At 54.0% G+C, this 25,534-nt stretch overlaps 1 protein-coding gene and 1 pseudogene across 1 annotated transcript; both read right to left on the minus strand.

The window, feature by feature from the left end:
* Positions 1–10,781: 10,781 nt before the first annotated feature.
* On the minus strand, positions 10,782–14,559 carry LOC140912234 (perforin-1-like; annotated as a pseudogene).
* A 1,491-nt stretch (positions 14,560–16,050) lies between these two features.
* On the minus strand, positions 16,051–24,102 carry LOC140913714 (perforin-1). The gene is made up of 2 exons (XM_073350517.2): positions 23,547–24,102; positions 16,051–17,164 (listed from the first exon to the last, which is right to left on the minus strand). The coding sequence occupies exons 1-2, from the start codon at positions 24,080–24,082 to the stop codon at positions 16,051–16,053; spliced, it is 1,650 nt and encodes a 549-aa protein (XP_073206618.2). The 5' UTR covers positions 24,083–24,102.
* Between the last annotated feature and the right edge of the window lie 1,432 nt (positions 24,103–25,534).

Here is a 25,534-nt window from a genome sequence, read left to right on the forward strand (position 1 = left end):
CTTCAGAAAATCAGGAAAAACTGGTACCTGCTGAAGAGCAACCCAGAATACCATGAATCTACTGTCACAACAAAGATTGTGTTTTATGTTTTGTGTTTTGTCTTGCGTTGTTTGTCTTGTTGTTAGCATTGTTGTGTATTGTGCTACAAAAAGAATACTGCATTAGGCAGAAAAGGATTAATAAGCATTTTACCTGTATTTACAGAAACCAATGTTGCAGAAGGGTGGAGGTCAAGGAATGCCGGTCTGTTACCAGGAAAACATCCTCATGTAGCAGACACCATATTAGGAGAGACTGGTTTTGGAGCAGGAATTATGAATACTGTAGACCTGGAGATAATTAAGACTCAGTTAAGTTCCTTGTCACGACTGCAAGATAGTTTCATTCACAAGCAGGCAGATGTTACTGTGGACTTGGTACAAATCGGACTGGGAACCCTAAAAGCAACATAAAAGATGTGGTGGTGGCCAAACACCACCTCCTGGCTGCTGTATAAACAACAAATAGAGTTTAAAAAAAGAAAACTGCCTTGGCCATCAAATGTACTGAGACGTGAATTCTTAGGTTAGCGTCCCTTGAACACAAAATGTTTGGGGTAATATCTGGGAATGTTCGGGTATTGATGCATCTTTTAAAGCACCAAAAAAGGTCCTTGTTCGACACCTACAAATATAAATGGATGCAATATGGTTCCAGCATCATTACGCCGAATCTGTTATTAGGTGAGATTAGTGTTAAAATGGCTCACCAACAGTGTGTGGAGACAGAAATATGGAAAGGGAACCCGCTCCCAAAATTGGCCATGGGATCCTTTTGGCTACCCCAAATTATGGGACAGTGGGCAGGAAAAAAGAAGAAATCATTGGACACCCGAGGGCATACGGAGGGGAGCCCTCAGACGTGGGTCACCCTAGAACCATGCAGCAGCAACACATCATTGGGAACACGTGTATGGGATGAACTAGAAAATGTGACACGTGTTTTGTACAACGGAAAATGTGTATGTGTTACATCATCACAGGCTGGTCCCCGACTTCTAAGGGCATAATGTCTACCACGTTCCACCCATTGCTCATATTATCCTGTATTTGCTTGCTAGGAATGTGCTGTATGTGCTTTTAGACACACAAAATGTTTCTTAAATTACAAGCACCAGCTCAAGTGGCCTCTCAAATATATTCATATTCTCTGTGTATATATAAAGCCTGCTGCAGTTTCCACGATATGCATCTGAGGAAGTGAGCTGTAGCCCACGAAAGCTCATGCTCAAATAAATTGGTTAGTCTCTAAGGTGCCACAAGTCCTCCTTTTCTTTTTGCGAATACAGACTAACACGGCTGTTACTCTGAAAACTGTCCCACCAGTCGATGTTATAGTTACTAGTTCTGATCAATCTAGTGGCCAGCTAGATTGATCACAGGTAGGGAGGAGCCAGGTTCTGTTGGTCATGACACGATGCTCCAGGGAAGTCTTGGCAGGATGAACCCAAAGTTTCATGGCAAGGCACCCTGTTTATATAGTGATTTTCCTTCATTGGGACCAATGAGTTTTGCACCATCATGCTCTAATCAATTGTTGTTTGACAAATCCTTTTTTTCTTAAATTGTCCTTCTCATCCTTTATCTTGTTCTTTCATTAAGTCTCTCAGGGAATTATCCCATGCTGGTTTTGATCACAGCTATCTTGTCCCTATTGATAGGAGCCTGTCTCATCTTTAGAGTCGTCAATCTGCCCTCCTCTGACATTTCAATAGGGACGTGTTGCAACCTCCTGGTGCCCTTGTGTCTGTCTTCGGTTCCTCCCTAGAACATCTGGTTCGGTGATGGCCTTTACAGTTATCTTCTAACACATACATTCCTCATTCCCACACAAAACAGAATTGATTTACACAAAGCATTTGAACAGGAACATCAAATTGCAATGCAAGAGGAAAACAACCATTGCATTCTTTTACTTATTTTAAAATGCTAAACCTACAACTAAGTGGTGACCCTAAAAGGTTTGTCACTGCCTTGAAATCAGCACAGACACCGATTCTAGCTGATGCATCTCTACCAATGCCCCATTAGGCCGTTCCTTTCTGCTTTCAAAAAGGGTGGCTGACAGGATATGGTCAAATCATACACCAAAACATTTAATACATGCTACATTATTATTCTTTATCCTTCATTTTAAATGATACAAAATACAAACATAAAATCCCACTACTACATAGGTATGATATGATGATCTATGATCATACCTGGCTTAAAGCTTCTCATAGCATAACTGCTCCCTGTTCCCCTCTTTCCCGGAGAACCAAGAACAGACACAAAGGGAAAGCTTTTTTCCCCCAATTTGGAAAGTTCTAGCCTTCCCATTGGCTCTTTTGGTCAGATGCCCACTCCCTTTCCTTTACCTGGGGGACTTTTTTAACCATTTACAGATAAAGCAAACAGAGAACAGCCACCAAGAGGGACTTTATAGCTAACTGCCTAGCTGGGTGTCCATAAAAGGGAGCGACCCCGCCTTCATTTATCATAACAACCAACAAGATGAACATGCACGAAAGGGGCAAGAAAAACACAGCAACCATTGGTTTCAGAGTAACAGCCGTGTTAGTCTGTATTCGCAAAAAGAAAAGGAGGACTTGTGGCACCTTAGAGACTAACCAATTTATTTGAGCATAAGCTTTCGTGAGCTACAGCTCGCTTCATCGGATGCATACTGTGGAAAGTGCAGAAGATCTTTTTATACACACAAAGCATGAAAAGATACCTCCCCCCACCGCACTCTCCTGCTGGTAATAGCTTATCTAAAGTGATCACTCTCCTTACAATGTGTATGATAATCAAGGTGGGCCATTTCCAGCACAAATCCAGGGTTTAACAAGAACGTCTGAGGGGGCGGGGGGGTTAGGAAAAAACAAGGGGAAATAGGCTACCTTGCATAATGACTAAGCCACTCCCAGTCTCTATTCAAGCCTAAGTTAATTGTATCCAATTTGCAAATGAATTCCAATTCAGCAGTTTCTCGCTGGAGTCTGGTTTTGAAGTTTTTTTGTTGTAAAATAGAGACTTTCAAGTCTGTAATCGCGTGACCAGAGAGATTGAAGTGTTCTCCGACTGGTTTATGAATGTTATAATTCTTGACATCAGATTTGTGTCCATTTATTCTTTTACGTAGAGACTGTCCAGTTTGACCAATGTACATGGCAGAGGGGCATTGCTGGCACATGATGGCATATATCACATTGGTGGATGTGCAGGTGAACGAGCCTCTGATAGTGTGGCTGATGTGATTAGGCCCTGTGATGGTGTCCCCTGAATAGATATGTGGGCACAGTTGGCAACGTGCTTTGTTGCAAGGATAGGTTCCTGGGTTAGTGGTTGTGTTGTGTGGTATGTGGTTGTTGGTGAGTATTTGCTTCAGGTTAGGGGGCTGTCTGTAGGCAAGGACTGGCCTGTCTCCCAAGATTTGTGAGAGTGTTGGGTCATCCTTCAGGATAGGTTGTAGATCCTTAATAATGCATTGGAGGGGTTTTAGATGGGGGCTGAAGGTGACGGCTAGTGGCGTTCTGTTATTTTCTTTGTTAGGCCTGTCCTGTAGTAGGTGACTTCTGGGAACTCTTCTGGCTCTATCAATCTGTTTCTTCACTTCCGCAGGTGGGTATTGTAGTTGTAAGAATGCTTGATAGAGATCTTGTAGGTGTCTGTCTCTGTCTGAGGGGTTGGAGCAAATGCGGTTGTATCACAGAGCTTGGCTGTAGACGATGGATCGTGTGGTGTGGTCAGGGTGAAAGCTGGAGGCATGTAGGTAGGAATAGCGGTCAGTAGGTTTCCGGTATAGGGTGGTGTTTATGTGACCATCGTTTATTAGCACTGTAGTGTCCAGGAAGTGGATCTCTTGTGTGGACTGGACCAGGCTGAGGTTGATGGTGGGATGGAAATTGTTGAAATCATGGTGGAATTCCTCAAGAGCTTCTTTTCCATGGGTCCAGATGATGAAGATGTCATCAATATAGCGCAAGTAGAGTAGGGGCGTTAGGGGCCGAGAGCTGAGGAAGCGTTGTTCTAAGTCAGCCATAAAAATGTTGGCATACTGTGGGGCCATGCGGGTACCCATAGCAGTGCCGCTGATCTGAAGGCATACATTGTCCCCAAATGTAAAATAGTTATGGGTAAGGACAAAGTCACAAAGTTCAGCCACCAGGTTAGCCGTGACATTATCGGGGATAGTGTTCTTGACGGCTTGTAGTCCATCTTTGTGTGGAATGTTGGTGTAGAGGGCTTCTACATCCATAGTGGCCAGGATGGTGTTATCAGGAAGATCACTGATGGATTGTAGTTTCCTCAGGAAGTCAGTGGTGTCTCGAAGGTAGCTGGGAGTGCTGGTAGCGTAGGGCCTGAGGAGGGAGTCTACATAGCCAGACAATCCTGCTGTCAGGGTGCCAATGCCTGAGATGATGGAGCGCCCAGGATTTCCAGGTTTATGGATCTTGGGTAGTAGATAGAATATCCCAGGTCGGGGTTCCAGGGGTGTGTCTGTGTGGAATTGATCTTGTGCTTTTTCAGGGAGTTTCTTGAGCAAATGCTGTAGTTGCTTTTGGTAACTCTCAGTGGGATCAGAGGGTAATGGCTTGTAGAAAGTGGTGTTGGAGAGCTGCCGAGCAGCCTCTTGTTCATATTCCGACCTATTCATGATGACAACAGCACCTCCTTTGGCAGCAACCATTAGCTCTCCCTCGTAGCCTCCCGGTTGGAGAAACACAAGCCCAGACCTGGCTCCAGTGGGCCATGCCGAGAAGTGGCAAACTGGTCCCAGTGACAGGTGAGTACTTTTGGTTGGATGTATTCATGGAGGTTTCATCACAACATAATCTTTCATTGACGTTTAACTTTCGATTCCTGGAAACACCAGGACAATCCTGGAGGGTTGGCAACCAAAGATGCCGCCTTGGCCAGCTAAGTCCGACTCTTCTGAGGGAGAGGCGGAAAAAACAAGGGGGGAAGGAAAAGAAGAGCATGGGGGAGGGGGGGGAGCAGGAATCCATGTCTCACGTACTGGGGTGGGTCTGGGATTCAGCCGGAGGCAGCGGAGGTGGCAACATCACGTGGGTCCCCCTGTCTTGCCTGACCCCACCTCAGCTCCTAGACCCGGACACTGAAGGACCAATGACTTCATGGTGCAGCCCAGGAGATGGTGCCGGTGGCTCCCATCTGTCCACCTGGCTCTCTTTTCATCCTGGAAATGAAGTAGTCAAAATAGCCCCCGCTCCTGATTTTGTCCACCCATCTGGCCACATTTCCAACCCTCCAGATTTGCTCTGTTCATTCCCCGTTCCATTGTCCTTCTTAATCATGAATATCCAATCCAGAAGGTGCCGCCAGGACTATGCACGGCTTGTTCAGCCATGGGTGCCCTTTCAGAAGCTAGGCAAAAAGCAAGGGATCAAGACACGTGCCGAGGTTCCATGGGTGTAAAGCTTAATATCTGCCCTAGTGATTTACGACTAAACCCTGCCATGGGAACTCTGGTCAACCTAGCAGCGATGGAACCTCTGAAGCGAGCTCTGAGCTCCTTGCATTAGACTGGGATTCTGTCCCTGTAAGAGAGATCAGGGCACAGCAGTGCGAGGGGCGGGGTCATAAATCCTCATCGGACCTTGCTGGGCCTAAGGGGAGAAGACAAGGCCCTACAAGGCGACAGCCGAGTAGAAATGCAGGGAAGGGGCCTTTTCTGTGCTGCTGATCAAAGTTTTTCCTGCTCTCTTCTAACCTAAATCTCCCTTCCTGCCAATTAACCCCGTTACTTCTTGTCCTACCTGAACAGTTGATCCCCGTCCTCTTTATACCAGCCCTGAACATATTTAAAGACTGTTCTTGAGTCCCCTTGTTTTCTCAAGACTAAACACGCCCAGTTTTTTAACCTTTCCTCACAGGTCAGGTTTTCTGAATCTTTTCTCATTTTTGTTGCTCTCCTCTGGACTCTCTCTAGTGTGTCCGCATCTTTCCTTAAGCCTTTTTTGCATCTGCATCACGGTCTTGACTCATTGAATTTGTGATCCACTCTCGCCCCTGGTCCTTCCCTACATCAAATCCTCCTCAAATGTAATGACTTGGAGTGATGCCAAAAACTCGGCAGTGGGGATTTCATTTTGGCTTAACCCCCCACCAAAAATTCAGTTTTTTGGCAAAGTGAAAGCCCATAAAAAATATTACGTGCTGTCAAATAAAATGCTTTGAGGGTTTTAAAAAATAAAACAATCCTGAATGGTGGACAAAAGTGGGAGGGGAGGGGTATTCCGGCAACTGCCCCCTTTCAGGGAGCACTTGGGGGTGGGGATGAAGGGAGCTGGGTGGACAGATGGGAGCCATCGGTACCATCTCGGGGCTCCACCATGATGTCATTGGGCCTTCATTATCCTGGGCCTTGGAGCTGAGCTGGGATCAGGCCAGACAGAGGCACCCGGGTGACATTGCCACCTCCACTGGGTTTGGCTAAATCCCAAACACAGCCGGGGAGGTGAGATGTGGTCGTCCTGCTCCCTCTCCCTCCCTTTTGCTCGTCTTTTCCTTCCCCCTCTTCTTTCTTCTCTCACCTCTTTCTCTCGCTCTTTTCGCCTCTCTCTGAGAAGAGTCTGGTTCAGTTGGCCCAGGCCACATCTTTTGCAACACCCGAAATGGCCATGTTCGCCAACCCTCCAGGATTGGCCTGGAGTCTCCAGGAATTGAAGATTAATCTTTCATTAATGCGATAGAACCTCCAGGAATATGTCCATCCCCAACAGGCAGCCCTGAAACGGGCCCATCGCTGGGACAAATTTGCCACATCTTGAAGTGACTGATCAGAGCAGGGCCTGGGGCCACAAGTGCTTGACCCCCAGCTCTGCCCCAGGCCCCCCCCACTCTACCCCTTCCCCCAAGGCCCCACCCCTGCCCTGCCTCTTCCTGCCACATTCTACCTTGTCATAAACATACAGCTAAGGGTAGCAAAAAATCCCTCCTTTACTTGTAAGGGGTTAAGAAGCTCAAATAACCTGGTTGGCACCTGACCAAAAGGACCAATAAGGGAAGAAGATCCTTTCAAATCTCTGGGGGAAGGTTTTGTTTGTGTCTCTTTGTTGTGTTCTCTCGGGACAGAGAGAGGGACCAGGCAGGAAAGAAACCTCTCCTAAAACCCTACCTGAAATAAGCATCTAAGATTACAAAATTTGTAAGTAAAGCAAGGAAATGCATTAGATTATCTTTTGTTTTAGCTTGTGAATTTTCCCTGTGCTAAGAGGGAGGTTTATTCCTGTTTTTTGTAACTTTGAAGTTTTGCCTAGAGGGGAATCCTCTGTGTTTTAAAACTTATTACCCTGTAAAATTACCTTCCATACTGATTTTACAGAGGTTTTTCTTTTACTTTTTTCTTTATAATAAAGTTCTGCTTTTAATAACTTGATTGGTTTTTAGTGTCCTAAAAATCAAGGGTCTGGTCTGTGCTCACTTGGCTAATTTATTGGTTGGTATATTATTCTCAAGCCTCCCCAGGAAAGGGGGTGAAGGGGCTTGAGGGGATATTTTGGGAAACAGGAACTCCAAGTGGTCCTTTTCCTGAATCTTTGTCTAACTCACGTGGTGGTGGCAGCATACTGTCCAAGGACAAGGAAGAATTTGTGCCTTGGGGAAGTTTTTAACCTAAGCTGGTAGAAATAAGCGTAGGGGGTCTTTCATGTAGGTCCCCACATCTGTACCCCAAGAGTTCAGAGTGGGGAGGGAACCCTGACATGCTCCATCCCGCAAGTGCATCGTGCCCTCGCTCCTCCCGCCCCCACCACAGTGCCTCCTGCACGCTGCAAAACAGTTGATCACAGCTGATGAGAGGCATGGAGAGGGAGGGGAAGTGCTGACTGGGGAGCTGCTGGTGGGTGTTCAGCACCCTCCATTTTTTCCCCTTGGGTGCTCCAGCCCTGGAGCACCCCCAGAGTCAGGGACTATTCCTGGGGCTGTGTTTCTCCAGCTGTGAGGCTACAAGGGAGGGTCAACGCCAGTGACAGCTGCTGAGCTTTTCTCTCTCTCTGCCGGTCTTTTCTCTCCACTCTTGTGTGTGTTGGTCTTGTTGGGTCTTCTGGGAGACAAGGTCGGCCTTTCACAGCAGCAACATCCCCAGCAGCTCCACCCATGGCTCCCCCCAGCCCCAGAGGACAGTTCGTTTCAGATAGAACCCCACCTCAGTCCTTATCAAAACACAAGGTCAAGTCCCACCCACCCCCAAACTGGGATTGGAGCAGAAAGCGCCCCCTAGAGGGGAAAGGCCCTATATCCCATTCCCCACCCATCTGAGCCAGCCTGTCCCGTGCCCTAGGGCCGGAGTGGAGCCGGCACCTCCTAGAGGAGAAAGACCACATGTCCTGCTCCCAACCAGCCCCGCAGCTCAGGGGCTGGATCTGGGAAAGGGAGTATGGCTTACTGGCACAATAAAGGTCTCCATGGCCTAGTTTCCATTGCAAAGGCTCCCAGTGTCCTTCCTTCTTGTGTCTGTCACACAAGGCCACACAGACTTAACCCACTAGAGTTCCCGCCTCAGCTCTGAGAGGGGAGTAGGCTCTGGTGGGTTGCGGGGGGAGGGGGCTAGTAAACAGGACTCCTGGGTTCCATCCTGGGCTCTGGGAGGGGAGTGCGGTCCAGGGGCTAGAGTTGAGCAGGGGGGACGGGACCGGAAGCCAGGACTCCTGGGTTCTATCCCCAGCCTCCTGCTTGGCTTACCCACGCCCTCTCCGTGCCTCAGTGTCCCCAGCTGTAAAACAATCCAACTGATGCTCACTTCTCTTTGCACAGGGCCCAGCCCTGCTCTGATGTGGCTCTGCCCCCCAGAGCTGCGCTGACCTCTGTGGTCTTGATTCTCACGCTCCCCACGGGGAGGGATGGCAGCTGTGCAAGGCTGCCTGCTGGTGGGAGCAGGCTTCTGGCCACATCCTGGTGCCGTCTCTGCTCACGAGTTTACTGGCAGCCCGTGACTCATGTGGCCACAAAAAAGGTGGGCCCCAGAGGCTGCAGCATTCTGCCTCCATCTACAGCCCAGCCCTGGCCCCACGCATGGCTGCGGGCTTTGATGTGGATTGCGAGGTCCCCTTTGAAATGGGAAGGAAATGGCCACGCCCTGACAGGTCCCCTCCGCTCCACCCCAGAGGCAGCTGCATCTCACACACCCCTTGGGTGGGGGTGGCTGTTGGGTTAAGATAGGAGCCGGCGCCCCCTAGAGGGGGAAGATCCCTTTTCCTACCCCATGAGAGTCAGTCAGTGCCCCGCCCTGGAGCCAGATTAACTCCTGCCAGCATCTCAGAAGGGCCCAGTCATCTCTTCCCTTGTGTCCCTACGGCATTGAAAATGTCAATGCCCTGACCCATGGAGCTCTGTGGTAGGAAGAAAAGACATGAGAAAGGGGGCAATGGGGGGCACATAGAGCCCTTGACATAGTGGGAGGTGGAATGGGGGGCCTACAGAGCCCCTGGTATGGGGGGAGGGGCCAATGGAGGGGCCCACAGAGCCCCTATATGGGGGGAGGGGGGACAATGGAGGCCCACAGAGCATGAGGAAGGGGGACAATGAGGGGCAATAGAGCCCCCGGCATGGGGGGAGGAGGATGGGGGGGCCCACAGACCCCCCGGCATGGGGGGAGGGGGATGGGGACCTTCAGAGCCCCCAGCATGAGGGGAGGGGGAAGGGGGACCCTCAGAGCCACCAGCATAGGGGGAGGAGAATTGGGGGGGGCATAGAGTCCCCGGCATGGGGAGAAGACAGGGGCACACAGAGTCCCTGGGAAATGGGGGGAGGAGTCACAGGGAGGGGGGCACAGAGAGCGCTGGTGCAATGAGCTCAAATTCCAGCAGCATCGGAGGGTGCAACCCCCCTAGTTTAACACCTGACAAGGACTAAGCCTGGTCAGGAGATTCCCAGCCCACCAGAGCGGGGCCAGAGCAGCAGGGAGCGGGGCTCCTGGAGGGCGTTCCCGGGAGGAGGTGCCAGAGGGCACCAGACGTGGTCAAGTCCACTTCGAATAAGTGTATTTTGGCTTTGCTTCAATTTTTTTGAGAGCGGCGGCCTGTGGGAGTTTGGGGGCTTGTTTTATTTGGAGGTAGCTTCTTTCCTTTGTGTACGAAGAGTCTTCGGCACAAAGTGTAGGGTGACCCGAGAGCAAATGCGAAAAATCGGGACGGAGCCGGGGGGTTCCTTTGTAAGACAGAGCCCCGACTCTTGGGCCTGTCCCTATGAAAGCGGGACGTCTGCTCACCCTACCAAAGTCGCGCCATAAAACCGGTGGTCGGCGCGGTTTCGGTGACTCATGCCCGTCATCAGAATTTGAGGAGCCCCCGCTCCCGCTCAGTGAAGAAAATCCCGCCCCCTCGCTGCATCCCGCGCCGGAAGATGCTTCAACGGTTCCACGCGGGAACGTCCCACCACGAGGCACCGGAGCCCGCGGCGGGTGGCGAGCGAGAGGGTGACCTCTTTCCTTAACAAGGGAAGTCCGTGAGCGCTTATTATTTTTAATGTGTAACTTCCTGTTTTGGCAGCAAAGAACTGGAACTACTGAAAAAAAGAGAATGGAATTTGTATAACACCCCCCCCCCCACACACACACAAATACACACACAACTCATTCCTCTGAGATGGGTTGGGCTTGTTTCAGGCCCTTTTTTTTTTCTTGTGAGACTTGGAGCTGGGGCCCCTGGTTTCGGATCCCAGCTCTGGGCGGGGAGGGGAGGCTAGTGGGTTACAGCAGCGGGGGCTGGGAGCCAGGACTCCTGGGTTCTATCCCCTCAGCCTCTCGCAGGCACGTACTCCTGGCAGCGGTGGCCCCCGAGGTTGGGCCCGCACTCCAGCGTGTAGGAAAACTTCAAGTGGCCATGTGCGAGGTGGCAGGTATGTCTGACATCCCTGCTGACCTCGAGGTCAGTGGAGCAGCGGTCCACGAGGTCATTCTCCCACAGGTCACTGTCCCACCCCTCCATTTCCATTTTGGGCCACGCCGGCAGCGTCACCCAAAGTCCAGGTCATTGAATCAGATGGGGTCGTTATCTTCCTCACCGTAGCCCGTCTGCAGCCGCTGGCCTTGGAACAAGAACCTGACGTAGGCGTCGGTGGCAGACGTGGGGTCCTCCCGCAGGTCTTCGGCCCGTAACAAGTGGACCTTCATTTGGGCCATGCCCCGCTCGTGTGAGCAGCATGTGGAGTCGGTGAGGCGGCTCATGGAGTAGTCGCATTTGCAGGGGTCCCAGGAGTAGGTTTTGCCCCCCTCGGGGAAGCTACGAGGGCAACTCCTCCTCTGTCCCCGCTCAGCCACGTACTTCTTCGCTGCCTGCCTCAGTGCCTCCCGCCTGGGGTCGTCTGGCCCCACCAAGGCGTGGCTGGGCGTCGGAGAGTAGGAGACCAGGCTGGGGCTGGTTTTGAGGCTCTCCACCCAAGCCGAGAAGACCCCAGGTCGGCACGGTGCGGTGCTCCAGGCCGCCTGGGAGAGCCACTTGTACCAGTGGCTGCTCCACTCACGGCCCGCAGAGTTTGAGGGAAGTGGCCCCAAGCCCAGGTTCAGTGAGAACTGTGAGACCAGGCACGCCTTGATGTCGGAAGCCGTCAGCCCATCCAGTACCGCCTGGCCAATGTAGTGGGTGCCATACATGGCCAGGAAGGGCCGGTATGCGGCTGAGTCATAGCTCGGTGGGAGGCGGCTCAGGGCCGGGAGAAGTGGGGTGTCAGCGGGGGGGTCTTGGGGGATCCTCAACCTGCCCAGAGGGGAAAGAGAGAGGAGTTCGGAGCCAACCAGAGAGACCCCTGGCACCTTCCCCCTGAACAAACTGGCCCCACCTTCCCAAGTGTCCTCCCTGTGGCATCCCTAGCAGTCAGTGCTGACCTTATCACCTCAATGCAGTGCTAGGGGGTGCTGGGCTGCAGGGAGCAGGGCAGGGGGCCGGCAGGGGGCGCTGGGCTGCAGGGAGCAGGGCAGGGGGCCCGAGAGGGGGCATTGGGCTGCAGAGAGCAGGGCAGGGGGCCCGAGAGGGGGCGCTGTGCTCCAGAGAGCAGGGCAGGGGGCCGGCAGGGGGCGCTGGGCTGCAGAGAGCAGGGCAGGGGGCCGGCAGGGGGCGCTGGGCTGCAGAGAGCAGGGCAGGGGGCCGGCAGGGGGCGCTGGGCTCCAGAGAGCAGGGCAGGGGGGCCGGCAGGGGGCGCTGGGCTCCAGAGAGCAGGGCAGGGGGGCCGGCAGGGGGCGCTGGGCTGCAGGGAGCAGGACGGGGGGCCGGCAGGGGGCGCTGGGCTGCAGGGAGCAGGACGGGGGGCCGGCAGGGGGCGCTGGGCTGCAGGGAGCAGGGCGGGGGGCCGGCAGGGGGCGCTGGGCTGCAGGGAGCAGGGCGGGGGGCCGGCAGGGGGCGCTGGGCTGCAGGGAGCAGGGCGGGGGGCCGGCAGGGGGCGCTGGGCTGCAGGGAGCAGGGCGGGGGGCCGGCAGGGGGCGCTGGGCTGCAGGGAGCAGGGCGGGGGGCCGGCAGGGGGCCGGCAGGGGGCGCTGGGCTGCAGGGAGCAGGGCAGGGGGCCGGCAGGGGGCGCTGGGCTGCAGGGAGCAGGGCAGGGGGCCGGCAGGGGGCGCTGGGCTGCAGGGAGCAGGGCAGGGGGCCGGCAGGGGGCACTGGGTTGCAGGGAGCAGGGCAGGGGCCCGGCTGGGGACACTGGGCTGCAGGGAGCAGGGTGGGGGCTAGCAGGGGGCGCTGCAGGAGATTCTCACCTGCAATACACTCAGGACACCTCGTGGCATATGAACATGTACCTGTCATGCAGCTCCTTCTGGTAGGCATAACCAGCGAGCCGGGATTGGGACACCCCCCCCAGGGCCAGGACAGGGGACTCATCCGGCAGCCCCAGCTCCGACTTCCAGTCATTTTTCACATCCGACGTTATTGCCCGGGCCACGTCCATGGCTGACGCTTCCCCCGAGCTGCTGAGGTCCCGGTTGCAGGACCCTCCAGTCAACCACAGCCAGAGGCACCCTCTGCAGCTCCCCCCGCCCCCGCAGCGGGTTCTGGCACAGGCTGCAGGTGCTGTTTGGGCGGCGGCATAATCTGGTGTCCACCAGGTAGGCCCCCGTCCACTCCAGTGTGGTGAAGTCGGTGTCCTCCCCCACCAGATTGTGCACAGGCACAGAGGCCGTGTTCTCACCGCACACCTCAGCTTTGCCTGTGTAGCAGTAGGGGGAGACCCCCTGGAGAAGGAAGAGGAGGAGGAGAGGGATGAAGGCAATGGATCTGGGCTTGGCTAGTGTGATGGGATCCCTCACCTGGTCTCTAAGTCTCCCTGGAGGGAGAAAACAGAGAGAGCCTTCATTAGCTACAATCCAGTGGCAGGCAGTTCCACAGGCACATCACATCCTAGCAGCATCACAGCAGCCTCTATGCTGCTGCAACCCTCCCTGGATCTGTGATGAGAGATCTGCAACACACCTACACTGTAACCTGCCCCACCTTGCCCTCCGAACCTAAAGGAGAATTGCTGCTGGGTGTGGACAGTATAGGGGCTATGACACACACAGGCTGGCATTTCTGATTCAGTCCACTAGGGTGCACTGGGTTTAGTTGTGTGTAGTAGGGGACCTGAGACATGTGGGTGGGTAGTTCACATTTCCTCCAACAGATGGAGGTGCAGACATGCACCTGCATGCTTGTGCACACCCCTGGCCCTCCCCTCATTATGACTGGAACTGAATCCCCCATGTGAGCTGCAGCCACTAGAGGGTGTCATTGCTCTCTCTCTCTCTCTCTCTCTCTCTCTCTCTCTCTCTCACACACAATGCCTGATTCCCTCCAGCAGGGGGCAACAGGGACAGACAGACAGACACCCTTGTCCTGAATGCCCTTCTCATCTGACATCCTAAATTGCTGTATGTGCCAGGATCCCTTGCATGACACTGAGGTGCAGCCAGCTCTGGGGTGGGGCAGCTGGAGAACAGCCAGATTGTGATGCTGCATGGGGATGGCTCACCTGGCACTGAGGTGCAGCCAGCTCTGGGGTGGGGCATATGGATAACAGCTGCACAGACAACACCGCACAGGGACGGCTCTCCTGGCACTCAGATGCAGCTACCTCTGGGGTGGGGCAGCTGGATAACAGCCAAACACAATAGCGCACAGGGATGGCTTGCCCAGTTCTGGGATGCAGCCAGCTCTGGGGTGGGGCAGCTGGAGAAGAGCCAGCCACAATGCTGTATAGGGACGGCTCGCCCGGTGCTGGGATGCAACCCCCCTGGGGCAGGGCAGCTGGATAACAGCAGCACACACAACATTGCACAGGGACAGCTCGCCCAGCTCCTGGATGCAGCCACCTCTGGGGTGGGGCACCAGGGAACAGCCCCCCAGAGAGCCCTGGGAAGCACCAGCATGGGCACTGGGGTACAGTGCTCCCCCCGCCCACCTACACAGACCCCAGCATATCAGCTGCTCCCTCCCCCTGCACCCCAGCCTGGCTCTGGCCCCCCTGCCCATCCTGTCCCCCCGGGCTCCCTGCCCCCAGGTTACCTGTGCGAGCAAAGAGTAGGGCTCCCGGCTGGGGATCAGGGCACATTCCCTAGCCACTGGCTGCTGCCTGCCCCCGCAGCTCCCGGTGCTGAGTGCTGGAGTCACAGAGTTTCCAGGGGCCGCCCCACCCATGCCAGGCACAGATGTCAGCACTGGGCTTGGCAACTGGGGAGAAAGAGGGACTTTCCCTGGACTGGAGCAAGGGGGAGATGGCTGGGGGGAAGGGCTGGATCCTGATCTCCCTGATCCCAGTGTCAATCCAAAGTGGGGTCTAGGGGCTGGGAACCAGGACTCCTGGGTTCTCTCCCCAGCTGGGAGTGGGGTTGAGTGGTTAGAGCGGGGGGGCTGGGAGCCAGGGCTCCTGGGTTCTCTCCCCAGCTGGGAGTGGGGTTGAGTGGTTAGAGCGGGGGGGCTGGGAGCCAGGGCTCCTGGGTTCTCTCCCCAGCTGGGAGTGGGGTTGAGTGGTTAGAGCAGGGGGGGCTGGGAGCCAGGGCTCCTGGGTTCTCACCCCAGCCCTGGGAGGGGAGTGGGGTTGAGCGGTTAGAGCAGTGGGGGACCTGGGAGTCAGGACTCCTGGGTTCTATTCAAAGCCAAGGACTTGCTGGGGAGACAGGCTGTCTTTGTGGGTGCTGGGGCACCCCCCAGAGGCAGTGCTTTGGCCCCTGCCCTAGACCCAGGCGGGGAAGTTTCAGGCAGGAATCCGAGCATGACACCAAAGCATCTGACTCATGGTTGCTTCAGCCAAAGGCTTGAATTTTATTTCGGGGCCCAGCCTGGGGGAGGGAAGAAGAAAATAAAATGAATGACACCAGGCGAAGCTTGCCGTGAGGGGCGGGGCCCCCAGTGATGGGCGGGGCTATATGGAGAGGGGGGGGCTCAGGACAGATGTGGGGAGGGGCGGGGACACGGGGTAGGGGGAGTGGTAGGGTTTAGGCATGGGGCTGCACTGAGCCTTTCTCCCGGCCTCTCCCCCACACCCACCTGGCTGTGCCAAGATCGGGAGGGACTGAGTCGTCCCCCCCCCGTGTGTGTGCCAAGAACTGGGGGGACCCGAGCCCCCCCCTGCGCCCGTGTGTGTGCTGGGATGAGTGTGTGGGGTAAACCTGTCTCCTCGCCCTCCATGTGTGGGCTGGGGTCTGGGGTTCAGGAAGGAATTTTTCATTGATGGGGTGGGAGGGCCAGTAGGGATCGGGGGAAGAAATGGGGGAGGGGCACTGGGGGTAAGATAGGGGGTGAAGGAGGGACTTGAGGGTCAGTTGAGGGGGCTGAGGGCCCAGTGCTAGGGCGGGGGCAAAGGGGGATCCACAGAGCGAGACACCAGGGCGGCTCAGTCAGCTCTCCCTTTCCTTTATTGTGTGGGACGCTCATGCTCTCGCCCCTCCATTGCTACCCCCGGAGCCCCGTCACCCCCCGTGAGAGAGAGCCCACCCAGCTCCTGGTGAAGTGAGGTCACGGCAGATGCCCCGGGGGAGAGGGGAGACCCCTGGCTGCGGGGGCGAGGTGGGGCGAATTGCTTGTCCTGGAACATCCCTCTGAGCTAACCCTGGGCTGCCCCATAGTTCCCGGGGCCCTGGGGGACATAGTCCAAGCAGTGGGGCCCGCCCAGGCTGGGACCACACACCAGGCTGTACCGGAAGTCCAGCCGGCCGTGGTTCAGGTAGCAGACCTGGTGGCGACTCTCTCCAGAGCGCAGCGGCTCGTCGCACGTCCCTAGTAGGTCGTCGTCGTACTTGTTGTCCTCGTCCCAGACCTGGAGGCGGAGCTGGCTGGTCTCCGCCACCCGCACGTGCCCCAGGTCCAGGTGGACGTCCCAGACCGGGTTGTCGGTGTTCCACACGGTTGCCGTCCGCACCTCCCGGTCCTGGAAGTAGACCTTGACGTAGGCGTCTGTGCGGCTGGTGTAGTCGCCCCACAGGCCGCTGGCCCGCTCCACCGTCACCGTCAGCTTCCCCTGACCCCGCTCCCGCGAGCAGCACATGGTGTTGGTGGAGCCGTCCCCGGGGCAGACGCAGGAGCAGGAGTCATGGGCGCTGCGCTGGGTCCCCGGAGGGCAGCTGTGGGTGCAATTCCTCCACAGGGCCCTCTCGGCGATGTACTCACTCACCGCCCGCCTCAGCACCTCCCGCTTGGGGTTGTCCTGCCTCACCAAGTTGTGGATGGGGTGCAGTGAGTAGGACACCAGACCGGGGCTGGCTTTGAGGCTGTCCATCCAGGCCGAGAACACCCCGGCGTCCTGCCCCTCAGAGAACAGCAGGTCAGCGTGGCTGTGGCCGCCCGTCACCTCGGTGTGACGCTCGCTGTAGGTCTCGTGGAAGGTCCGCTTGAAGTTCTTCTTCTTCTTCTGCTCCTCACACTGGCTGAAGGCCGCCTGGGCCCTGCCTTTCCCGGCCCCAATGCTGGCAGAGGCCTCCAGGCTCAGACAGTCCTTGACCTCATCAGCTGTCACCCCATCCAGCGCTGCCTCACAGACCCTCACGGCCGTCACATCCCGCACCCGGCCCCCCAGCTGCAGCTGGGACACATAGTGGGTGCCGTAGGTGTTGATCAGCTGACGGTACTCGAGCCGCGAGCTGCGGGTGTAATCCTCCGGGAGGTCCCTCAAGGCCCGGATGAAATGTCTGGTGAGAGGAGGTTTGTGGGTAATGCGGAACCTGGGAGAGAGAAATGGCCACCATGTGACGTACTGTTGGACATCGGCAACTTGTAGGGGTAGAGCTCAGTGTTCTAGATCCACAGACTCTAAGTCCAGAAGGGACCCTTCTGGTCATCTAGTCTGACCTCCTGGATAACACAGGCCAGAGAACTGCCCTGAATTGATTCCCGTTCGAACTAGAGCAGGTCTTCTAAGAAAAAACATCCATCTCAATTTAAAAATTGGCCATGATGGAGAATCCACTGCAGCCCTTGGTAAATCGTTCCAGTGATTAATCCTGTCACTGTTACAAATTCACACCTTATTTCCTGTCTGAATTTGTCTAGCTTCAACTTCCAGCCACGGGATCATGTTAGACCTCCCTCTGCTAGACTGAAGAGCTCATGACCAAGGGTTTGCTTCCCATGGTAATTTAGTCTTATATGTTGCCTGCACCTTTACTGAATTGATGCGAGATTCAATTACTTTTATACAGGTTACACAGGATGCTTGGAGTACATACTAGTGTATTTTATGCGCTTGTGATCTCATTGCTTGTAACTGCCCCCTTCCCTCCCCCCCCGCCCATGGCCTATGATCATGCTCCTGGCAGCCTGACTCAGGTTCCCCTCTTGGCCTGTTCAAGATACTCAACGAGCACCTCTGTCCATTCACATCCCTTCTCCGGTTGGGTTTCAGTCCATGAACAAATATTCAAAATAAAGTTTCAAGTCGGTTCAAAAGTCCACACAACCAAGTTTTCTCTTCCTCTTCCCAGGCCTACCAGGCCAGAATCTGAGCATTTTCCCACTTGCTGTGGCCTCCGGCTTCTCATTATACAACCACCCCCCTGATCTCTCCCAGATGTGGCTCCTGCTTTTCTCTGGGTTGGTTTGCCCCAGAGCCAACCGGTTACACCATGTTATTGCCTTATATGAAAGATTTAAGCTGGCTAAACCAATGCCTAGGAGGAATCCTGTCTTCTGTCAACATTACAGACCTCATATGCCAAACTAGATAACACCGTTGGCCATAAAACAGCCCTATGCAGCTTATAACATAAGAGCGGCCATACTGGGTCAGACCAAAGGTCCATCTAGCCCAGTGTCCTGTCTTCCGACAGTGGCCAATGACAGGTGCCCCAGAGAGAATGAACAGGGCAATTTTGAGTGATCCATCCCTAGTCGTCTAGTCCCAGCTTCTTGCAGCTGGAGGTTTAGGGACACCCAGAGCATGGGGTTAAGTCTCTGCCCATCTTGGCTAATAACCACGGATGGACCTACTCTCCATGAACTTATCTAATATATTTTGAATGCTGTTATACCTTCGGCCTTCACAACATCCCCTGGCAATGAGTTCCACAGTACGAGTCCTGTACATTGCGTGAAGAAATACTTCCTTTTGTTTGTTTGAAACCTGCTGCCTGTTAATTTCCTCGGGTGACCCCCTGGTTCCTGTATTATGTGAAGGGGTAAATAACTCTTCCCCATTCGCTTTCTCCACGCCTGTCATGATTCTATAGACCTCTGTCATATCCACCCCACCCTTAGTCGTCTCTTTTCTGAGCTGACGAGTCTTTTTAATCCCTCCTCCTATGGAAGCTCCCCCTGGGCCATTTCCGTTTGTAAGAAATCTTTTTTGAGATGGGGCAACCAGAACGACACTCAGCATTCAAGGGATGGGCGTACCATGGATTTATATAGTGGCTTTGGGATATTTTCTGTTTTATTAGCTATTCCTTTCCTAGTGCTTCCTGACATCTTAGACTATTTGCTGTTAGTCTACGTTGTGGAAGAAGTAAGTACATTTTTGCAAATGTGCACCCTCACCTTGAGGGCGCCCCCTCATGCCTGGCCACGGTGTTGCAAGGGACTTTGCCTCTGGGGGCTAATTTTTCAGCCGCAGTGATATATCACAGCTGGTCTCTTCCCCGGACATCCTCTCTGGGTCTTCTGTGATTCAGCTCTCCGTCCAAATCCCCTTGCAGGGTTCAGCTCTAGGGGCTCCACCTCAGTTCATCCCCCTTGTCCGGGTACTGACCGACATTGGGCTTTTCCCTTCTGGGTGTCCAAGTACCACTTAAACTAGCCTTCTGGCTTTCATGGACTTCTATCACATGTGGGTACTCACCACCCCTGGCTCAGGGCTCGGCTCGGCTCGGCTCCTCTCCTCTCCTCTCCAAGAGGTAACCCTGCTCCTACAGCTCTGCTTTCTGGCCACCACCACTTCCAAACAACTGGATCTTCTTCCTCATCAGGAACTCACCCTCATTCCTCTATCTTGGGTCTCTCCTTCCACTAGGTTCCCAGCTCTGTTTAAGTAGTGTCCTCCCTGCTTCACCACCACAGTTGAAGTCAGTCCTCCTAATCAAGCCCCAGGACACCCAGCAGGTGTTACTAGTTAGCCCTGATCTTGCCAGCTCATCAACTGAGGACTAGCTGCTAAATCACAGGCAAAACTGAGCCCAGCTTGCTTCAAAGGGCAGGCCAGCTGGTGACAGTACTTTGGGGGTTCATGCTCTGCATAGGAGAGTTGATATAAATCTTTAAGTGCTGGTCGTAAACATGCTCAGAGGCACATTGTAGATCTAAAAGTCTTTTGCTCCATGGGTAAACTAGCTAGCAATTATGTTATCTGTGACTATGCTATGGAGAGCCACAAACAATCTCATCAAAGTGAAGATTTCTTTAACCTGAAACTTTGCTAGAAAAAAACTTGGTGTCAAACCACCCCACAAGGGAATCTAGGAAAGTCCCTATTAAAATAAAAACCTTTAAAAAGCTTGCACCATGGACCTATCTTTGTTGGTTCAGCTTGAAGGAGAACATAGATGGTTGGGAAATGTTCTCCAGAAGATTGGTCACACTTATGTTTCCTGCTGAAAATCTTCCTATTCCTTAAATGCTTAAAGATGGCCAAGGCTGATGTGTATTTGTAAATGTTTTGTTGCTACACCCACACATTTGTGTCATAAGTTCATGACAGAGTTGTTAGGTGAATAGCAAGACAGTTTGAGTAGTAATCATGTAACAAGATCCAATGGCTGGAAGTTGAAGCTACACAAAAGGAGACTGAAAATAAGGTATACACTTTCGATAGTGAGGGGAAACAATCTTTGGAACTTCTACTAATCACTCTCCGCTGAAACTTCACAAGCAACCAATGACTGACCTTCCTCCTCACTGCCAGCCTTCACCCACACCAACCACTAACCTTGCCCCTCACTCTCAGCCTTCACCGACACTCAACCCCTCACCTTTCCCCTCACCCCCAGCCTTCACCAGCACCAACCCCAACCTTCCTCCTCACCCCCAGCCTTCACCAGCACCAACCCCTGACCTTCCCCCTCACCCCCAGTCTTCACCGACACTCAACCCCTGACCTTCCCCCTCACCCCCAGCCTTCACCGACACTCAACCCCTGACCATCCCCCTAACCCCCAGCCTTCACCAGCACCAACCCCAACCTTCCTCCTCACCCCCAGCCTTCACCAGCACCAACCCCAACCTTCCTCCTCACCCCCAGCCTTCACCAGCACCAACCCCTGACCTTCCCCCTCACCCCCAGCCTTCACCAGCACCAACCCCTGACCTTCCCCCTCACCCCCAGCCTTCACCAGCACCAACCCCAACCTTCCTCCTCACCCCCAGCCTTCACCAGCACCAACCCCAACCTTCCTCCTCACCCCCAGCCTTCACCAGCACCAACCCCTGACCTTCCCCCTCACCCCCAGCCTTCACCAGCACCAACCCCAACCTTCCTCCTCACCCCCAGCCTTCACCGACACTCAACTCCTGACCATCCCCCTCACCCCCAGCCTTCATTGACACTCAACCCCTGACCTTCCCCCTCACCCCAGCCTTCACCAGCACCAATCCCTGACCTTCCCCCTCACCCCCAGTCTTCACCGACACTCAACCCCTGACCTTCCCCCTCACCCCCAGCCTTCACTGACACTCAACCCCTGACCATCCCCCTCACCCCCAGCCTTCACCAGCACCAACCCCAACCTTCCTCCTCACCCCCAGCCTTCACCAGCACCAACCCCAACCTTCCTCCTCACCCCCAGCCTTCACCAGCACCAACCCCTGACCTTCCCCCTCACCCCCAGCCTTCACCTGCACCAACCCCAACCTTTCTCCTCACCCCCAGCCTTCACCGACACTCAACTCCTGACCATCCCCCTCACCCCCAGCCTTCATTGACACTCAACCCCTGACCTTCCCCCTCACCCCAGCCTTCACCAGCACCAATCCCTGACCTTCCCCCTCACCCCCAGCCTTCACCGACACTCAACCCCTGACCATCCCCCTCACCCCCAGCCTTCACCAGCACCAACCCCAACCTTCCTCCTCACCCCCAGCCTTCACCAGCACCAACCCCAACCTTCCTCCTCACCCCCAGCCTTCACCAGCACCAACCCCTGACCTTCCCCCTCACCCCCAGCCTTCACCAGCACCAACCCCAACCTTCCTCCTCACCCCCAGCCTTCACCGACACTCAACTCCTGACCATCCCCCTCACCCCCAGCCTTCATTGACACTCAACCCCTGACCTTCCCCCTCACCCCCAGCCTTCACCAGCACTCAACCCCTGACCTTCCCCCTCACCCCCAGCCTTCACCGACACCCAACCCCTGACCTTCCTGCTCACCCCCAGTCTTCATCAGCACCAACCCCAGACCTTCCTGCTCACCCTCAGCCTTCACCAACATCAACCCTGGACCTTCCTCCTCACCCTCAGCTTTCAGCAGCTCCCTCACCTTCCCCCTCACTCCCAGCCTTCACCAGCACCAACTCCTGACCTTCCCCCTCACCCCCAGCCTTCACCAGCACCAATCCTTGACCTTCAATCTCACCCCAGCCTTCACCAGCACCCAACCCCTGACTTTCACTCTCACCCCCAGCCTTTTCCAGCACCCAACCCCAACCTTCTCCCTCATCCCCAGCCTTCACCCGCATCCAACCCCTGTGTGACATTGCACCCCATAATGCTTTATAGAAATATGCTTATGAATGTAAATATGACATAACTGGAACATGTTTTATGCTAGATATGCCATGTAACATATCTTTGCAAAGGTTATGATGTACTGGATATATTCATCCTATTCATATGAATGCATCATTTTTATGTCTGAAGTTATGAGCGTTGGCTCTATGCTTGTATTTAAAGTGTTTGCTGTAGGAAGCACCTAAGGCAGATTTAGTTGACATAGTGTGAAGGGGTTATTCAAGTAATGGGGAGCATTTAGCTAACAATGGACCTTGAGAGATGCCAATCCACACCTGAGCTTTCCTGGGAATGTTCAAACAAACATGTAAACAATGGCGTCGGCCTGAAAAAGCTGAATCATCCATAGACTTGCCCAGGTGGCTACAGACTCCATCTTGTTGTTGTGATTTTGCACAGGAGAACAAAGGGGTTTCCACCCACAAGAGAGAGAATATAAAAGGCCCTGGAAACCCCTCCCTTTTGTCTTCAGCTGGCTCAAAAGATAGCCTCTCCACCCCCAAGAGATACCTGAAAGAACCTGGAACAAAGAACAGTAACTACAGGGATGTGAGTGATTGCTGGACCCAGACTAGGAAGGAGTCTAGTCTGTGAAATAAGCTTATTGGAACACCTCTGAGGGTGAGATTTACCTGCATTTAGTTTCCCACTGTATTAGGCTTAGACTTGCATGTTTTTGTTTTATTTTGACTGGTAATTTACTTTGTTTTGTCTGTTATTACTTGAAACCACTTAAATCCTACTTTTTATATTTAATAAAATCACTCTTTGCTTCTTAATTAAGCCAGAGCAAGTAATTTATACCTGGGGGAGAAAACAGCTGTGCATGTCTCTCTATCAGTGTTATAGAGGGCAAACTATTTATGAGTTTAACCTGTATAAGCTTTATACAGAGTAAAACGGATTTATTTGGGGTTTGGATCCCATTGGGAACTGGGTGTCTTGATGCTAGAGACAGGAGCACTTTTTAAGCCATTTTTAGTTAACCCTGCAGTTTTTGGGGGATGTGGTTCAGACCAGATGTGTCTGGCTCAAGAAGACAGGATACTGAAGTCCCAAGGTGCCAGGGAAAATGGGCTCAGAAGTACTCTCAGCACATCAGGTGGCTGTCCCAAGGGGGTCTCTTTGACCCAAGCCATCACACCCTGGCCTTCCCCCTCACCCCCAGCCTTCAGGAACAACCAACCCCTGACCTTGCCCCTCACCCTTTGACTTTAAAAGCACCAACCACTGACCTCCCCCCTCACCCCCAGCCTTCACCTGTACCCAACCCCTGACCTTCCCCCTCAGCCCCAGCCTTCACTGGCACCCAACACATAACCTCTAATCTTCATGCTAACCCCTACCTCTAGTCTTCTTCTCCCTCCTGCCCCTCCCCTGCCCCTTACGTATAGTATGCGCAGGAAACCTCATGGCTGGTGAAACTGTATTTGTCTTGCTGAGACTTCTCCGTGCTGAACTCTGCCAGTTTGGAGTGCGAGCCGGCCAGCGTCACCTGGGTGTTGGCGCCGGGCTTCACTTCTACTTCCAGCCCCACCTTCCAGTCATTCTGTACCACGGCGTTCGCCGCACGGACCATGCCCATGGCCGACTCCTTCACGGCGCTGGAGAGTTTCCTGCGGCATGAAACCTTCTCCCTCCAGTCCGCCGCAGCCAGCGGCAGCCTCTGCAGCTGCCCCTCCAGCAGCGAGTTCCGGCACAGGGTGCAGGTCCCATCCGGGCGCTGCCAGTGGCTGGTGTCCACCAAGTAGGCCCCTTTCCTACCCAGTGTGGTGACGTCGATGCCCTCTCCTACCAGATTGTGCCCAGGCACAAAAGCCGTGTGCTCCTCGCACTCCTCAGCTGTGCCCGTGTGACAATGGGTGGAGACCCCAGGGAGGAGAATGAGTAGGAGGAGGGGGAAGAAGGACCTGGGTCTGGGCATGGCCGAGAGGGGATGTCGGTCTCTGAATGACCCTGCAGGGAGAATCACGGAGAGATTCTGCATTAACAACAATCCTGTGGCTGGCAGTTCCACACATTAACATGCTGTTAAAGTTACATCCACACTGGGCTCCTCAAAGCAGGGCCCAAATACCAGTGAAATTGGGAGTCTGGGTGCCTTGCACTTCTCCTATATCCATAGTTAACACCTTTTCTTTTAGGTGCACTGCAGTTAGTTTAGACCCATGGGTCCAGCGAGCCTGCTATCCTGCCCCTCCCTGCCACCCTCGATCAGACCCATGGTCCCATGTAGCCCAGTATCCTGCCCCCTCCCTGCCACCCTGGATCAGACCCATGGGTCCAGCTAGCCTGGTATCCTGCCCTCCCACATACTCTCTACCAGGGGGGTGGGACTATGCCCCAACATGATTTGTGGGTCACAGGGGCTGTTGTTGAAGGAGTGAAAATCTCTCTGACACAGGATGTCTCAGAACATGAAACTGAAACTTAGAGTGAAGCTGGAGAGGGGCGGGGGTGGGATGTCACCCCAGCTTGTGTGTGTATGTGTTTCCACTCGTCACATACGGGCTGGAGCTCTGACCCGTGGAAGGGAAAGAGGAATCTCAACCCACGGCCCGCTGCTCGCCCTGCACTGAGCTCCCCACGACCAGCTCTGCTGGTGCCCCTCAACCCCAACCCACAGCCCCCTGCTAACGCAGAACGGGGTTCCCCCCACCCCCACAGCTCTGCGGGTGCCCATCAATTTTGAAGTTCCTTTCAGTGTGATAAACAGTCATATAAGACGATTCGATAGATAGATAGATGGATGAGAGGGGTGTATGGGGATAGATAGATAGATAGATAGATAGATAGATAGATAGATAGATAGATAGATACATAGATAGATAGATGAGAGGGGTGTATGGGGATAGATAGATAGATAGATAGATAGATAGATAGATAGATAGATAGATAGATAGATAGATAGATGAGAGGGGTGTATGGGGATAGATAGATAGATAGATAGATAGATAGATAGATAGATAGATAGATAGATAGATAAATAGATAGATAGATAGATGAGAGGGGTGTATGGGGATAGATAGATAGATAGATTAGATAGATGAGAGGGGTGTATGGGGATAGGTAGATAGATAGATAGAACTTCTTCACATCTTAAACTCTTCCTACCTCTGGGGTCTAGATCTGGTAGAAAGAAACAATCTGACAGATCTCAAAGTGAAGCTTTCTACATCCCCAGTTAGTACTAATGAGAAAGGCTTGATGTTTGGGGGGAAGGGGAGATGGAAGTCAGGACACCTGGATTCTTGTCCTGGCTGTTGGAGGGGAGTGGGATCAAGTGGGTTAGAGCCGGGGAGGGGGGAAGACCTGGGAGCCAGGACTCCTGGGTTCTATCCCCAGCTCCAGGAGGGGCCTGGGAGCCCAGAGATTC

The sequence above is a fragment of the Lepidochelys kempii genome, chromosome 6, assembly GCF_965140285.1.
Source record: "Lepidochelys kempii isolate rLepKem1 chromosome 6, rLepKem1.hap1, whole genome shotgun sequence".
Lineage (NCBI taxonomy): Eukaryota > Metazoa > Chordata > Testudines > Cheloniidae > Lepidochelys > Lepidochelys kempii.

Excerpts from the sequence above, each read along its gene's own strand:
- LOC140913714 (XM_073350517.2), bottom strand. The coding sequence starts at position 24,082 with ATGCCCAGACCCAGGTCCTTCTTCCCCCTCCTCCTACTCATTCTCCTC. Across the intron at positions 17,165-23,546 it reads GTTTCCTGCGCATACTATAC|GTTCCGCATTACCCACAAAC; the intron begins GTAAGGGGCAGG and ends TCTCTCTCCCAG.